The sequence below is a fragment of the Melozone crissalis genome, unplaced genomic scaffold (genome assembly GCF_028551555.1).
Source record: "Melozone crissalis strain CALT ecotype California unplaced genomic scaffold, PUWL_Pcris_2 ptg000004l_1, whole genome shotgun sequence".
NCBI classification, from domain to species: Eukaryota; Metazoa; Chordata; class Aves; order Passeriformes; family Passerellidae; genus Melozone; species Melozone crissalis.
This window is the reverse complement of record NW_026535782.1, coordinates 14,070,757-14,086,670: the sequence shown is the minus strand read 5'-3', so window position 1 is coordinate 14,086,670 and position 15,914 is coordinate 14,070,757. Positions and strand designations below refer to the sequence as shown.

The following is a 15,914-nucleotide window of genomic DNA, read 5'->3' as shown; positions in this document are numbered from 1 at the left end:
ACACCCAGAAAACATGGATAGAAACTACTGTCTGTCTAGTTAAATAGTTGGTTCTAACTGTCTTTCCTCTGTATCATTGTACTATGACATGGATCAAGATCAGAAAAGTTAGAATTTTTCTCATTTCACAATAGTAATTTTGTCAAAATTATATTTTTGAGGGTTTTAACTACTAATTGAACATGCACAGTCATAAAAACATTCCAGAGGAAAAAATAGAAGTCTCATTTTTACTATTTTTTACAATTTTACCATTGCTCTTTTACTATTTCCTAGTTCCACATAAAATTCAGTAACTTTTTCCATAATCAGATCACCCAATTGAAAGATGTAGTGTTTGTATTAATTGCAGAAAAATGAAGAACACTGTGAATGTTTTCAGGCTTCTAGAAGCACTGAAATGACCATAAAATGCTCAGACTCAAACAGTACATTGACACAGTGCTTCTAATGATTTTATATAATATTATTTTTCCTTTGTTTTTACTGTGAGCTTCATAACTTTTCCAAAGATGCCTGGAAAATGAAGGAGGCTAAGAAAACTACCTTACCTCTGTGAAGATGCTGTCTGAACCAGCACATAGAATCACAATAGGTTCTATACTTGAAAATTTGCATTCATTGCCATGACACCAAATCTAATTTTGTGATCAGTTTGGATAAGGACCTCTCTGCCACTGACTGACCTCCCACCAGCTGTCCACTGCTAAAGCAAACACAAGTCAGTGTTACTCAACATAATTATCAAAAGTGTAAGATAACAGTAGATGGAAGCTAAACAATCTACCCACTCTCCTTTGTGATATCACATCTGAACAAAGTGATATATTTTGAAAAGACTCCTCAGGACCATTTATTTATTGACTTATACTTTATTAGTCCTGTACATTTCTGGATGTTTTACTCAAGAGAAAAAAATTTCAAAACACAGTTAAAATTTCTTAAGAAGTAACATCATCATGATGCTAAAGAGCCTTTAGAGAGACCAGTATTTTTACTGTATAATTTCTCATAAAACATTTTGTCCTTCCCCATTATCTGTGTTTTTGGTATGTTTTCTTTGCCAACAGAAGTTAATCTGAAGGAAGTTTTTAATGGTCTAATAGCCAGAGAGAGTAATCTACAGTCTCACTTCAGAACCTTAACACAAAAAGCTGTTAACAAATGATCATAATAACAGATACAATTATTGTCATTGCTAAGCACAAGGAGCATTTTTATATGTAGTTTCATTATCTGGTTTTCCTATGATATCTTTTTAAGTTAAACATATTTTGAAGTAAAAAGGTTATAAAAATCATAAAGGCCAGGGTAGGAAAAGCCACAGTGGCATTAAGTCAATCCATGGCTATTCTGTCTGAGGAACTGACAGAGCTGGACCTTTGGGATCATCAAATCTGTTGTTTGTCGTGAGCTGCATGATCATATGGATGCCATAGGTCAGGATCCACAGTAAAATTATAGATGTCACCAAGCCCATCCAAATTCCAGGAGTGAAGAAACCTGTACAGTCACTTGCATAGGAAAACTGGTTGTTTATAATGTTGAAGCCTTGAATCTGAAAATGAGAAAAGGCAGATAGAAGAGTGCAATTAAGCATAGTCCTTACTTTCAGGAAATATTTGGTAATTACAAAACCCCACAGCTTTTAACTATCAATCATACCCTCTGCCCATTAATAAAAAAGTGAGAACAAAATTTTCTGCAAAACAATTTTCTAGATCTCCTTTTCACCCAGGAAACTAAAGATGTAGAATCCATTTCTTTGGTAAGCAGTAGGTTCCCCACGTCAGAAATTTGTATTACTTATAGAAGTAAAGTCCCAGAGGGGACGTGTGGTCAGTTTTCTGCATTCTCTGTATTCTGAACAGTATTCTGTATTCACATAATCAGTATTGTCAGTATTCACTGATCATCAGCTCTATGACCACTTCAGAACCAGGAAACTCAAAGCACTCAAAGGCATGAGAGTTAGGGCTCCTCAGATCATGAGATCTGTTGAAATAGTCTGACAGTTTTAGCTAAGATTTCCTTGACAGAGGAGATGGACAAAATTCCTAGAACCTACTTTAAAACACATCTAATAAAGATGACCTTTTTTGGCTGAGAGTTAGTGAGAGTTCAGGGAGAAAAATGTTGCAAAATCTTTCTTCCTCCCTCCTTGTAATTCAAAGACTCAAAACAGAAGGAAAGGCTTGCTTTACTGAGGTATGGGATATATGGCGTCTATTAACTTATAAAACCTATATAAACTTTTCCAGCAGTTAAAAAAGTTTGTAATATCTCTGATTTGACTGAATTCCCATTGTCTACCACTGACTTTCCTCTGACCATATTATTTTCCTCAAAAAAATCAACCAATTTGGAGATACGGTCTCTGTCTAGATCCCAATTGTACAAAAATACCAACAAACTGAATGCCTTTGAGTCCAATGACTTCCTAGAAATTTTGTTCAAACCAACCAAAGGATTAGAAAACTATGAAGAAAGGGAAGACAATCCCCCCTCTACAAACATGCATATAATGACAAAGGCACTGATTCCTTTAGAAGGAAGGGAAAAAACTGATGGAAGAAGGGGAATGAAAGAATTAATCTGATTCATTTTGATTCATTCTTAAATAATTTTATAAAGAAAAATTAAGAATAGGATTCTTATACATTTACAGAATCTATGAAATGGGTGTGTAAGGAAAGCACCAAATATCAAACAGGCTCCCACTGGTAAAGAAATGACATGTTAAAAATTCCTGTTTTCCATAAAATATTATCAAATAATTTTTTAAATGGATTATTTTATTTAAATCACTTCTCTCACCCAGAAATAAGCACGAAAGCAGAAGATCATGGATTTCTACTTTTATGTGTTCCCACACCATGATTATTCTATGATTTACAATAAAATAAATGGAAAGCTTGAGTTTATGTGTGGTAATAAAAGAGTTTGTACTTCCTAGGAAAGGTGTTGGTACAAACCAAGCAAAACTACCAGGCAACAAACACACCAGTAAACACTCTGGGTTTGTGTTCAGGCATGGCTCAGGTCCCTAATGTTCATGTAATATGTGTGTACCTTCCAGAATGGTGATTAATTAAACTGTGAGGAACTAAAGGCTCTTTAGATAATGTGGAGGTGAAGACAATTTTAGCAATTCAACCTTTCAGAAGAATCTTTCCAAGCCAAATCATGGTAGCTAACTCACAAAGACTGTCTGCTTTCACCAAAGGTACTGAGACTTCTGATTAAAGCAGGATTAGTGAACACAAGCTGCAGGGCTGGACAACTATTTGCACAGCTTTAGAGAATACATGACTGCAAAAGCCTTTGCTTGTTAAGCCACTGCTTTGACCACAAGTGAGAATGTGAATAGGAGTTGTGAAATGTAGCCTGAAAGAATTATTGACAATAAAAATGGACAGAAAGTGATGATTCATGTCATTTGTGTTCAAAAAAATGGATTGAAATTCTGGAAAACAATACACATTTCCTACCACATTTACAAGGGCTCTCTGAAGTACTTAACAGGTATATTCAGTTTAGAGGGGCTTTGCCACTCCTGATTTAGAGCCAGAAATATTGAAATTTATTATTTCAATTCTAGTGGTCTTATATATCTTTAAAACAGCATTATGCTTATTGAACCATCTAGGTGAAAGATTAAATTGAACATTCCTAAAACGCTATGTCTACTTTTAGGGGGGGAGATAGAGAATATGCTGGGTTATTTTATTGTTTTTCTGAAGCTTTATCATTTCTGTGGGGGTGTTAGACATCAGGCAAAAAATGAGAATCTCAGCAGCATATATAGAAAAGTTAAAAATACTTACATGTAGTTTTCTAATATTTATGAATGCAGAAGTCTTTTGTATATAGGCCTTTGTCCAGTGGAAGTTTTGATTTTGGTGTTTAGACCAGTCATTTGTCTTGATTATACAAGCCTGTATTTACTGTTAATTTTTAAATATTTTTGAATGTAGATTTCTAATGATATGGCCTATGACAAAAACTTCAAGTAAAATATGCTGGGTTTATGGCTCTTAAGTGCAGACCAAACTTCTAATTTTTGAACTTTGAGATGTTTTACCTACAAAGAATCAAAATATTCTTGACTTTGAAGTTTTTGGCAGTTTTTCATGGGTTTCAAAGTACTTCTGAACCCCACATACTAAGAAAAAGCAGTGTTTTTGCTGGCAGCCTCCTCTTTACCTTCACTGACAAACATGAGATGCTCAAAAGCACAAAAGATATCATGGTAGAAGAGCCATTCCTGTAGCAGCAATAATGAACCAAACCCCCACCAAACCCAGAGCAATTTAGGTGCTCTGCAGAGGTCTGGTGACACCCTGGGCTGTCACCGTGCCTAGGCAGCATCCCACAGAGCTTCTTTTACATGGTAGTGAGTGAGGCAGCTCCAGAAATGAAGTTAAAGGCTACACCCGTTCAACCTTGCCCAGGAACAAGCAGTGCAAGGCTTCCCTGTGCAGCTGACATTGTCCCCCTAGTGCTGTGATTCAACTTCCAGGACCCAGCATTGCAAAGTGCAGTTGTGCCAGTTTGATTGGCACTGGATCCTGGTTTCTAACTCATTGCGTAACTTTGACGTGAAAATCATGTTTCTCAGTTTCAGGAACAAGATTTTGTGCTGGCTGCAACTACTGAGCACATCCCACATGCTTTCTTCACCATGCAATAGAGTTTGGGGGTTTCTAAACCTTATGCAATAAGACTGATACAGAGATCGCCTTTCAGTATGTATCAGTGGAAGATACCTGGAAAAGTATGATCTAGGTCAGATAGAACCTGGAAATGAGCCCAGAATGGTCACCTTCTGTTTCCTCACACCACAGAAGAATACCAGACTGGGAAATTTTGGGTTGTGTTCTATGTTTAGGGTTTGATCAGAGAAAAAGCTCTTTTCCAAGAGGAACTGGAGTTTCTGTTGTCTGAACAGTGGAAGCAGCTGCGGTTCCCAATCAGTAAGGAAGGTGGGAAACCACCACTTCTACTCTTGGTTAAGACCACAATGAAAGGATGCCTGCTAAGGTTGGAGCAAGGCCTATTTAAGCTTTAAGAAGGCAGCAATATCAGTGCATATAGAAACTGACAGGAAAGATAGGTGGTAAGTATATACTTCGTAATTTCATAGGTCATGTCCTTTCATATCTCTGTGATGTGAAAGCCTAACTCCAAAGAGTTTACTAGGCAAAGTACAGTTGCATGAACTATGGTGTTTACAGACCTTTACAAAAAAATAACATCATAAAGAGCCTTCACAACATTGGTATGTATTACAACATTGTTTCTCAAAAAATGGTGAGACATGATACTGGAATTTGTGGAAAATAAATCTAAGCACCAATGCTCTCTCTGTGAGATTTCCATTGCTTAAGCAGAAGTGTCAAGTCTGGAGTCAGATTATTGAGATTTGATTTGTTATCAAAATTATAAATACAATTATATCAGCATTTTTATCCAGTTATTGTGGGGTTAGTTCATGTTTGACAAATGGAGTACAGTTTGGAATTATTCCTATTATTTTAATGATCTCTTCCATCAAAGACATCCCTCAGTGAAATATTGTTTTAAAATATAAATGTTGTTATGCTTCTCTTAAGTCAACAGCAAAGCTCAAAGTAGTAAAAGTGAAATCATCTATACCTCACAGATGTAGTATTAACTACTACTAAATAAGCAGAAAAGCTATGTGTCATTCAAAAAAAGCCATCTGCTTTCCTTCTGGGTCATGCAGGAACTAGTACCACTCCAGATTGAAGTCCATGGCAAACCTCCCTTTAAATCTACTTGCACTGGGCTTTGTTTCTCTCTGCAGGAGTACAGACAGTCCATGTCTCCAAAAACAGCAGCCACACTAAGCTGTACTTTCCTAGGTAAACAAAGCACCAAGAAATCAAACAAAAACAAAGTAAGCAGCATAAAGCCACCCACCTAAGAGGCCTCTGTTTCCAAGAGCAGCCCAATTCATTAAACAGGCATGAGGACTTAGCCATTCTTTGCCTGATTAGACGCATTTGGTTTAATTGGGTTTTCTTTATGTGGACAACTTCATAGTTTTGTTTTTCAAAGCTGTGCTTTCATGTTTTCCTTGTTCAGCAACTGGCGTCTTGTTTACCCCCCTACTGAATAGCTCACCTAGGGGAACAGCTTTTCTTTTATGTTTTCCCTCTGGCTGGAATGAAAGTAAGGGCATTATGAATGTGTGTCATTCACCACCTACAATAGCAAGTAATAGTACTTGGAGTTATCTCTGAAATGGCAAAGCATACTCACTTGCAAATTGGAAAGGAAAACATCCCAATTTTTTGCCTCACTGTTGAGTGGATCTCTAACCAGCCTTGCAGGATAGAGATTGCTTGTTCCCACCATCTGACAATGAAATGAATACTCTGCAGGGGTAGAGAGGCCAGAAACAATAAATTTAGCTAACTTGTCTCCATCTTGTACAATCTCAACTGAATCTAAAGTGGACCATCTTCTAGCCGAGACTTCATAGAACTTGTTGGTCATTAAAAACCTAGGAATACAACAGAGGACAAAAAGAAAAAGTCAACAGGTTAGAAGGAAAATATTAATACATATTTGATAAAGTAACAGATAAAGGCTCACTATTGCTGGCTGCAAACATCACAGATGATGATGACATGGGCTCCCATGTCATTAAGATTGTTTCAAGTGAAGAAGTTCTGTGAATGTGTTTATTCCTTACACTTTCACCTCACAAGCACAGCTTTCTATAACTGTGGCAGGCAAGAAGCAAATGCAGTTTCATTCTTCAAGGGCCTCTGCCAGTGCTGTGTTTCATCAGTTACCAACAGTTTATAATAAATGGAGGCGAAGCTGAGAAAGTGTCAGTAAGATTGCAGTGGCTCTGAATAAACATTTTATGGGATTTTTTGAAAATTGTTTTTCTGATAGCTACAGGCATGACAGCCATTCTAATTTATCATTGCAATTCTTTCTTGGCTCAAATGCCTAAATGGCCATTTCCTTCCCAAATGTCTGAATTTGGTGTAGAAGACAGAGCTTTCTCCCACTGGTGCGTCAGGAAGGATTGTCAGATCTAGTTTCACAATTTGAAGTAGGCTAGGCACAAAAAACTATTTTATAATTTTGAAAGCATCTGTGTATGTGTAGTATTGCAGCAGTTTATAATCATGGAATTTATGTTACTACCAATGCAGTCTGAACAGCTCCCAGCAGACATAAATGAGAACATCCAGAAGTACATTCTGATCCTTTACAGATCAGGACTATGCGCTACTCTTTACCAGATTTTAGAAGCTACTTTTAGGCATTCAAGCTATTTCATAAGGAAATTATAAGCCTTTACCATTACTGTACATTGTTTGATAATTTAACCCTACTTGGTCTATGCATGTGTATTTCTACATAGTTTGCTGATGATTTCTTTTGATTATTGGTAACCACAAATGATTTAGAAGAGAAATCTATTTATCAATAAATAAGACTTGCTACAAAATGAAACATGTTTATCCACAATGAGTGACACTGTATTTTCACTTTAAAATTTGAAATAATAACTTAGATGCAATTATGATTGGTTTGAAAAAAAAGAATAATCACTTTAAAAGAGGCACAACATAAACTATTTTATGTTCTGTACGGTATATATATATAGAGAAAATATTCTCTCTGTAGAGTATTGCTTGTTTGTACAAATTAGTTACTTTCAATACTGTCATCCACACAGCATAAAATCTAACCAAAAATGATGCTTTTAAAAAATATTTATTAATAATCAGTGGCTTTTGATTCAGGTAAGTTCAGAAAGCATCAGTGCAAGCATCAGTGAAAAAGAAAAAAAAAAGGAATCCTATATAGTCCACATTTATAGATATATATAGAAAATGTTCTATTCTTATGCAGTTACAAAATTAAATTATTGCTAGAAGAAAGGAATCTTTTCCTGACGTACAGTACAATCTGAACAGAATTGCCCCAGTAGCAATGCTATAGGCACTATACTAGCACTAAACTGTGTTTATAACTTGCTGAAAGCCAGTTATAAACACAGAGAAGATTACTTAAATGTTTATGACAACCACAGAGGCTGGGTGTGGTCTGTACTTTTGCTGATAAGATGAGAAAAGTGGTAAAGAAGGAAATTCCCTTTAAGCTGACCTTAAGAATGAAAAGTTTTATACGGCCATGCATGTGAGTATAGTCTAAAATGACTTTGAAGGGAATGCTGTCTCTTCATATTACACCAAAGACGAAAATGTTACTTGTGTTACTTGCAGACTTATGAGAATTAACATTCTAATTGGTTAACTAGTTGATCACAGTTAACTTAGTAATGAAGGCTGTTATCCTTAGCATTTTTCCAAACTAACAGTGAATAACCTCCAACAATCACACACTTAACTGATAATGGATGTGAATAGAGTTCATTAAACTACAAGAAAAAAAGGCATTCAAAAAACAAAAATCTATAGAATTACTTAATTTAGTTTAACATTTTCTCAAATGAGTAGATAGCAAATACAGCACATTATAGCAAATTAATCATACAGAGCAGAGAGAGAACAAAGGTTTTATCTGCAGAACTGAAAGTACCTTGACTTCTTAAGGAAATGTTACATTCATGTTAAACATTAGAGACAATTATGTACATTAGAGACATTATGTACTTTATGTATGATGGCACAAAAAATTCCTGGTCATGGGCCAGGCTCCCTTTGTGCCAGAGAACTATATGAACTCTGAATGCCACCACCACTGATCGTGTCTCCTGTGGCTAATCATTACAAGCAGAGGTATTTCTGAAGCGGGAGGTAGCTAGAATTACTGTTTCAAATATTCAAAGAGAAATACAACTGTTAAGCAGAAGACTAAAACATGTTTTTTGGGTAGGCTCTATTCTGTTCTATACATGGAGCAACAAGAGCAGTCAAGTATGTATCAATGTAAGTTTGGAATACTAATGTTGTGCACTCCCATTCACTTTGACACTTTTCCCCAGAGAAAATGACAGACAAGTGCTTGAACAGTTGGATCAGTTCATGAGAGAACTGAGATCTTGCTTCTTCCAGCCAAGGACTACTGCCCACTGCTCCCACCCCTGCTGCAGCAGCAGCTTGCTCTCCTCACACAATCACAGCAACACTCTGCAGGCACTCCCTTCCAGCTCATCTCCAGTGCAAGTGCAGGAGGATGAGTGAGACTGTGGCTCTAGAGAGAGCGAGGGAGGTGCCAGCTGTGAGTGTGTGCACAGGATGAAGCAGCAGTGCAGCTGTCAGTGCAGGTGGGATGTGACCAGCTGCTCTGCTGTGGGCACTGGTGCTGATAAGGGGGGCAGCCTCTGGATCCTGCTCATGCTGCTGAAGTTAGAACCAACTTTGTTGAAGAATAAACTGAGCTACTTGAACATGGACCTCTCTGGAGTCACTTTCAAGAAATGCTATCCTACACTTAGTAAAAGGCCTTTACAGAGGCAAAAAGTGCAGTCATGGCTCTCAGCTCTGTTCCTTCCACCTCTCTGCCTGGCTTGTATCCTGTTTGTTAAAGCAGACCATGATCTTAGCAAGGTGTAATCTTGAAAAAGAAATCAAATAAAAATGAACCAGAGGGGAAAACAGAGGTTGCAACATATCTCCATGAATTTTAGAAGCTCTGACAAGAGACATGCTGAGATACACAAGGTGAATAAAGTGTTAGCAAATCATGAAAAAAGTCAATGGCTTGTTCTGATTCTGTTCCATGAATCTCATTATTTGCATTATATAGCATGCACTGCTATATTATGGTAGCTAACAGAGGCCTAAAATGACAGCATTCTCCCATCAAGTGACAATCCAACAGGAAACTAAAAATTATCAAGTGAGTCATTAGAACTATTGCTAATTTATAAAGGCTCTGAGGTGTTCTGGGTTGATACCAGCCAGCAGGCAAGCGCACATTCAGCTCTTTGCTCACTCCCCATGTTCAATAGGACAGGAGGGATAATAGAAAGAGCAAAAATGAGGAAACTTGTGGGTCAAGATGAAGACAGCTTAAAAAGTTAAGGGGAGAGGGGAAAAAAGCAGTACAGAGATAGTCAGTCTCTATCTCCCACATAGAGGCCAAGGCATAGAGAAGGTCCAAGAAATGGTTACCCTGGAAGCTACTCCCTAATTCTTCCTCTATTCCATTTTATATTTCTAAGCACCTGTGTCATAAATAAAAATTGATCAATTTAGACATATTTGTGTTTATTTGCCCTGAAGGTCTATTAAAAACCTGGATCACACATAGCCCAATGGAATAAATCAAATTCTCCTGCAAAACACAGCCAGCCTGTGCTTATTTACTTGGCATGAAAACATCCAGGACCTTACCTGAGCTCTCTTTTCAAGTCCTCACCTATTGTAGAGCCTGAGTTTCTTATTCCAGCTTCAAGGGCTGTTTATGCATTTTGGTATTTAGCTGTAATGTGTTCAAGCAGAGGCACAGGTCAAGAAAGACTTTGTGAATATTTCTGCCTCTACTGTAACAGGCTCAAAAGATATAATTTTTTTTTCCTGAAAAAGAAAGAAAATATGAACCATTCACCTTTTGTACTGGCATTTTCGTTTAAATTACAGTTTGTCTGCAGAGTTGCTTCAAATTTCTTCTCTCCTGATGCAACTCAGATTCATGACTGCATTAAATTTTTCATCCAATAATTAATTAAAATGAAAAGTTTTTAACAAAAGATTACTAAACATAATTCTAAATAATCTTCACTAAATCCATGTCTGCACTAACATCACATTTGATCTTCTGCCAGCTGCAGAAAACAAAATCTAAGATAAACTGCCAAAGGATTTTGTTTCTATAGTACTGTCTCAAGGTTTGAAATTTGCCATTGTACAGTTAAGTGAAGCCTGTTGATTACTAAAGGAAACAACACCTTTAAGATCTAGCTGTGAACGAGTTTTGAAGCACAGTGTCATGCTCCATAGGATGCTTTGTGATTTGTACTATTTTCTGGAACTGTAATTTTACTAGAAAAGATGATATGCTGAGGATAGCCATATTCAGGACAAATGTAGGAAACAGCCACACTCATTCACACAGAAGGAGATTACAGCAGACCAGCTAAGACTTGTGCTAGGATGTGCAAAGATGAAAAATGAGAATCAGAGCAGTGTTTTGGAGGGCCTGTCTCTATCAGAGTGGGAGAGGAGCTCTGAAGAGCAGACAGAAGAGCATCAGGGCAGCACCAGAGAAAATGATATTCTGGGACTTGTAGTGAAAGGAAAAACACAGCTTGGGTAGTCTTGGTTTGAGATCAGTACCTTTTAAATGGGATCCAAGGAAAGTATTTTTTTAATTCCCCATGGTGTTTAGGGAAATACATGTCTCTTTGATAATTTACATGACAGACCAAGGCATGCATGACACCATCACCAAGGACAAGCCCCAGGGATCCTATACACAGCTAATTTCAATACGCAAAAAAGTAAAAATACTGTACTAACAGCAACCTTATCTGTACAGTATGTTCTCTTACAAAGCTCTAGCTGGTTGAGGGAGAAGGGAGATACATGTCTGGTCTTTTGCCACCTGCCATGATCTCTAATACTGAATACAAGGGTCTCTACGCACTCTGAATACCACTCCGAACACATCACTGACTCTCCTCAGGACAAGTTCCTTTGGGATCCTTTTACCTTAACACAGAATGTCTCTCTTGCCATGGTAGGAGAAATTTGGTCTTGTCACCATCCGTGGAGTAAAGACTTTAAAACTTTTTGCACCTCTCATTAACCACAAGCTAGCACTAACAGAGTGCACTGGCAACCCACATTAGGACTCAATACAGCCCTGGCCACGCAGGTAGACTTCAACCCCTCAAAGTTTTTACAAATCACAGTTAGATTTACCTGAGAGGACTGTGGAATAATCCTATTAGTAAAACAGGAAGCTGCATATACCAGTGCCTTATAGTATGGATGTTTGCCTACAATATTGTTTTATTTTTTCAGGACTTTACCTGAGAATAATAATATATTTCCTGTATAAAGACTGTACTGTTGTTTTCCTGCATCATGGCTCCTCAGAAGAAAAAGAAAATAATAAATTAAAAAATATTTTCATTTAACTTCTCCCCTTTTTTTTGTTCCTAGTTCATTAACAGGCATTGTGAACCACAAAAGATCTATTTAAAAGAAATCCTAAGTTACCTTATCTCTAGGCTGCTGATTCCATTCACTGGTCTTGTGTATTTTAATGACAGTCTAAGAATAAGAAACAGATTTTTAGTGTTAGAGTAGTCAGCTTTAATTAGATCATTGTGACATTTCAATTTGAAGGATATATTGTAAATCAGTAGGCAATTACAAAAGTCATATAGCAAAGGTTCAGTACATAGAAAAACATGACTAAATATTTCTAGGGTTTTATTTACCCAAGAGCAGGTGCTTCAAAGTAAAGGAAAACAGAGATCTTGTTTCATTAATGTACTTGTAGCTGAGTTACTACCTCGTAACTGGCAGTACTCCCCTTTGAGGGAATGAAATTATAGTCTCATTAATGCCAGTGGAGATTTTTGTGATTGTGAGATCAGACACAGGGAAACCTGTTTGGGCCAAATACAAACAAACAAGGAAGTGGGGAACATAAGAAGAAAAAACTTGTGAAAATAACTGGCCTCATCTGAACAGTTTTTGTGGTCTTGATTTAACTTCTTTGTTCTAAAAATACTTTTTTTTTTAAGATTTGGATGCTTTAGAAGAAAACAATTAAAATAGCACTGATTTGACATAATATTTCTGAAATTTTTCTGAATTACATGTATTATGATATGAAATTTCTTATGCTACTCACGTTGTGTTGCTGTCTGTGCACTCAGAGGCAGAAATATCCACATTCTGTGCTAAAAATGTTGCATTTGTCAAATCTATTAAAACTGAATTGTTGGCTTTGAGGCTGAAATTACTAGCATAAAAAAGGATGCATGTATCATTTCCAATGGTTACATTCAGAGGAGGATATGATGAACTTTCTTCTTCCTCTGTAGCCATTAATTGTCGTCTTAATTCTGCCACCACTTCAGTTCTTCTAGAAATCTGGAATAACAACACATTAACAATTCATCCATTTGTAAGAGTCATTTCAGCTGAAAACAGACTTCACCATTCTGTACCATGAGCACCTGTTCTCCTTAAATCCTCCATCAACCTCAATAGTTGTTACTGTCTGTCTATTTAACTGCTGGTGTGGAGGCTAATGAGGCTCCCAAGGTCCACATGTGAAAATAAGCACCATTGATACTGGGCAAATGAATGTAAAACAATGTTGGTAGTGTTGCCTTAAGATAGTAGCATTCATTTGTGCTAACAGATAGAAGAATTTTTTCCCAGAAAAAATATTGAAAGAAATTAGGGTTTTTTTCTGCAATAACATCATGAAAAAATTTCAACTTGCTAGTTCAGGGACACTCTCCCCTTAAGTAACAGTAACCATTTTTTCAGTCTTCATTTTAACAAGCATGAGAGCAGTCTACTTAGCTACAGCAAGCTTATTTTTAGACTCTTCTGATGGCTTCTGGAAAAAGAAGACCTCCACTCATTTGGCTGATGTGGTGAACATCAGCCTACAAGAGACACATCTGTTTTTAGGATATTTCCAGGAATTTAGGATATTTGCATGAATATTTAGGATATTTCTAGGAATTCCACTTAGTTGGTAATGCTTATAAAAAATGTGCCCAGGGCATCCTTGGTAAACCAGCCCCACAGATATCAACAGTTAAAGCAACCTTACCTTACCACACAACAAATTTATTCTGTTCTTATCTTTCTCCTCACTTCTTACTCTATTCATATCTGGAATATTCCACCTATTTTTGATTCCCATGTCAGCTTTACAACCTTGTACACTACAAGTGGCCTCTACCCTTGAATAACTTTAGGGTACAAGAAATGAAAGGCAACACAAAGGTTACAAGGATTACTGTAATTATGTGGAGCTATTGCTGGACCTCCTTTTCATGGGTTTAAAGACAGCCAATGTTGTAACCAGTGTAAAACGACAGGCTTAATGACAGTCAGTCATCTTCCAGTCTGAAACAGAGACTATAATATCACTTTATCACCTGCCTGTGGAGAGGAGCCCCAGAAGATTTTGTCACCTGAATGGCTGCTCTGCAAACACTCTTGGCCATCTGTTATTTACAGCTTGCCTTTGCAGGTACCTCATTCTATCAATTGTGCAGAATGGGCTGCATTAAAACCCTATGACTAAATGCTCCAGTGAAGAATGCAGTCTTCCCCTCCCATACACGCATACTTTATGAATTTCTTTTTAATTTAGTGTAGTGCCTTTTCAAAAACATCAGAACAAACATTATTTTAAATGAATACCATGTTCTTTAAAAGAAGAGGGTACAACAAAAGAAAATATTCAACTTTTGATATAAAACTTTAAACCTTTCCTTAGACTTTCCTGAAATGTAATCATTTTATTTCAAATTGAGAGGAAAATTTGAAGTCTAAATTATATCCTGTCTAACTATTGACTTTACTATGTGGGCCCCATGTTTCATCTAAAGAGGGCTTTAAAAACCACCTGCTGAAAACAATGCTACATTGTGGCTGGGATAACTTTGGGGATTAGGTCGAAGTACCTTAAATTAAAAGGAAAACTATTAAAATATAATCATAAGACTACAGCTTTATTTCTATTGCTCTCTGAGCAGTCCTTTGCCATGAGGCTCTTACATACAGATTCCCTTGTCTCTCTCAGAAAGCATTTGAACCAAAAGAATGCAAACCTGGAAAGAAGGGCTTTCAGAGGCAAAGAAATTCACTAGTTTGATAGGAATAGGCAGATCCATCAGGTCAATGCATGGCTCCAAGGTTGCTGTCAGTGGAAAAATTTTGCATTTGTTGACCATGGGATAACTTACTCAACACGTGGTCCAGTGGCACCTGACAGAATGTACGTGTCTCAGAGGGGAAGAGCTCCAGCCCAGGAGCCACTGGGGCCTGATGACCAAGCTTTAAATGAGCTTGGAAGGAGGAAGGAACAAAACCAGGCTGTCCAGTGAATAGCAATGAGATGGTGTGCCAAAACTTGGGGAAATGAGCATTCATGGGAACCCTCAATCTGCTTCCAACTCAGATATTCTGTGAATTAAGCATGCTTGAAATCAGAGAGAGATATTTAAAAATTTAGTCTTCAGGCTGGAAGGAGGAACTCTGAAACAGCCCAGCCTGGGACCCACTGGAGACCTGGGGACAGCAGCTGCTCCTTCCAGGTAACTGCAGTGGGAAGCTGAGAGCTTCCCCACTATGTCCCTGTTTCTCTGTTTAAGGAACATTTGCTTTTTATTTTTTTGCTGCACAAACATGAGCTTACCAAATCAAAATCATTCTCCGATGCCATATATTTCATGCTAAACTATAAATTACAAGGCACTTCCTTGACAAATGGATTATATTTACACTGAGTTACTGTAAATCAAATTAGATTATTTAGGAACAATACATTGTGGAAGTGTTGCCAGTCATTACACCATATTTAATTCTGTCATTCAGTGTGCTCTTCTCCTTCAGCTAACCTGAACTGAGGGATGTGTGAATCACTGTCTTATTCTTTGAATTTATCAATGGCATTTTTGATCTCAGTCATGCAGTGAACAACAGTAAGACCTGATTAAATAACGTGCAGAAGAAAAACAAAGAACTTACATTTTCCTAGACCACAATGGAATGTTGTAATTACTAACTGAACCTGCAATAGAGGTAGCCTGAAAGACTTCTTCCCTTTGATCTGTTTTTCAAGCCTCCCAATTCAGAATCATTTCTCTTGAAAACAAGAAAGGAAGCAGATCTGGGAACATTTTGATACACCAACATACACATCTTTTTCAAAGCAAACAGACCTTACATCCAAAATTACTTGTTTTG

At 37.1% G+C, this 15,914-nt stretch overlaps 1 protein-coding gene across 1 annotated transcript; it reads right to left on the bottom strand.

The window, feature by feature from the left end:
- Positions 1-1,012: 1,012 nt before the first annotated feature.
- On the bottom strand, positions 1,013-10,529 carry LOC128934253 (V-type proton ATPase subunit S1-like). The gene is made up of 3 exons (XM_054271737.1): positions 10,356-10,529; positions 6,289-6,532; positions 1,013-1,558 (listed from the first exon to the last, which is right to left on the bottom strand). The coding sequence occupies exons 2-3, from the start codon at positions 6,523-6,525 to the stop codon at positions 1,349-1,351; spliced, it is 447 nt and encodes a 148-aa protein (XP_054127712.1). The 5' UTR covers positions 6,526-6,532; positions 10,356-10,529; the 3' UTR covers positions 1,013-1,348.
- Positions 10,530-15,914: the final 5,385 nt, after the last annotated feature.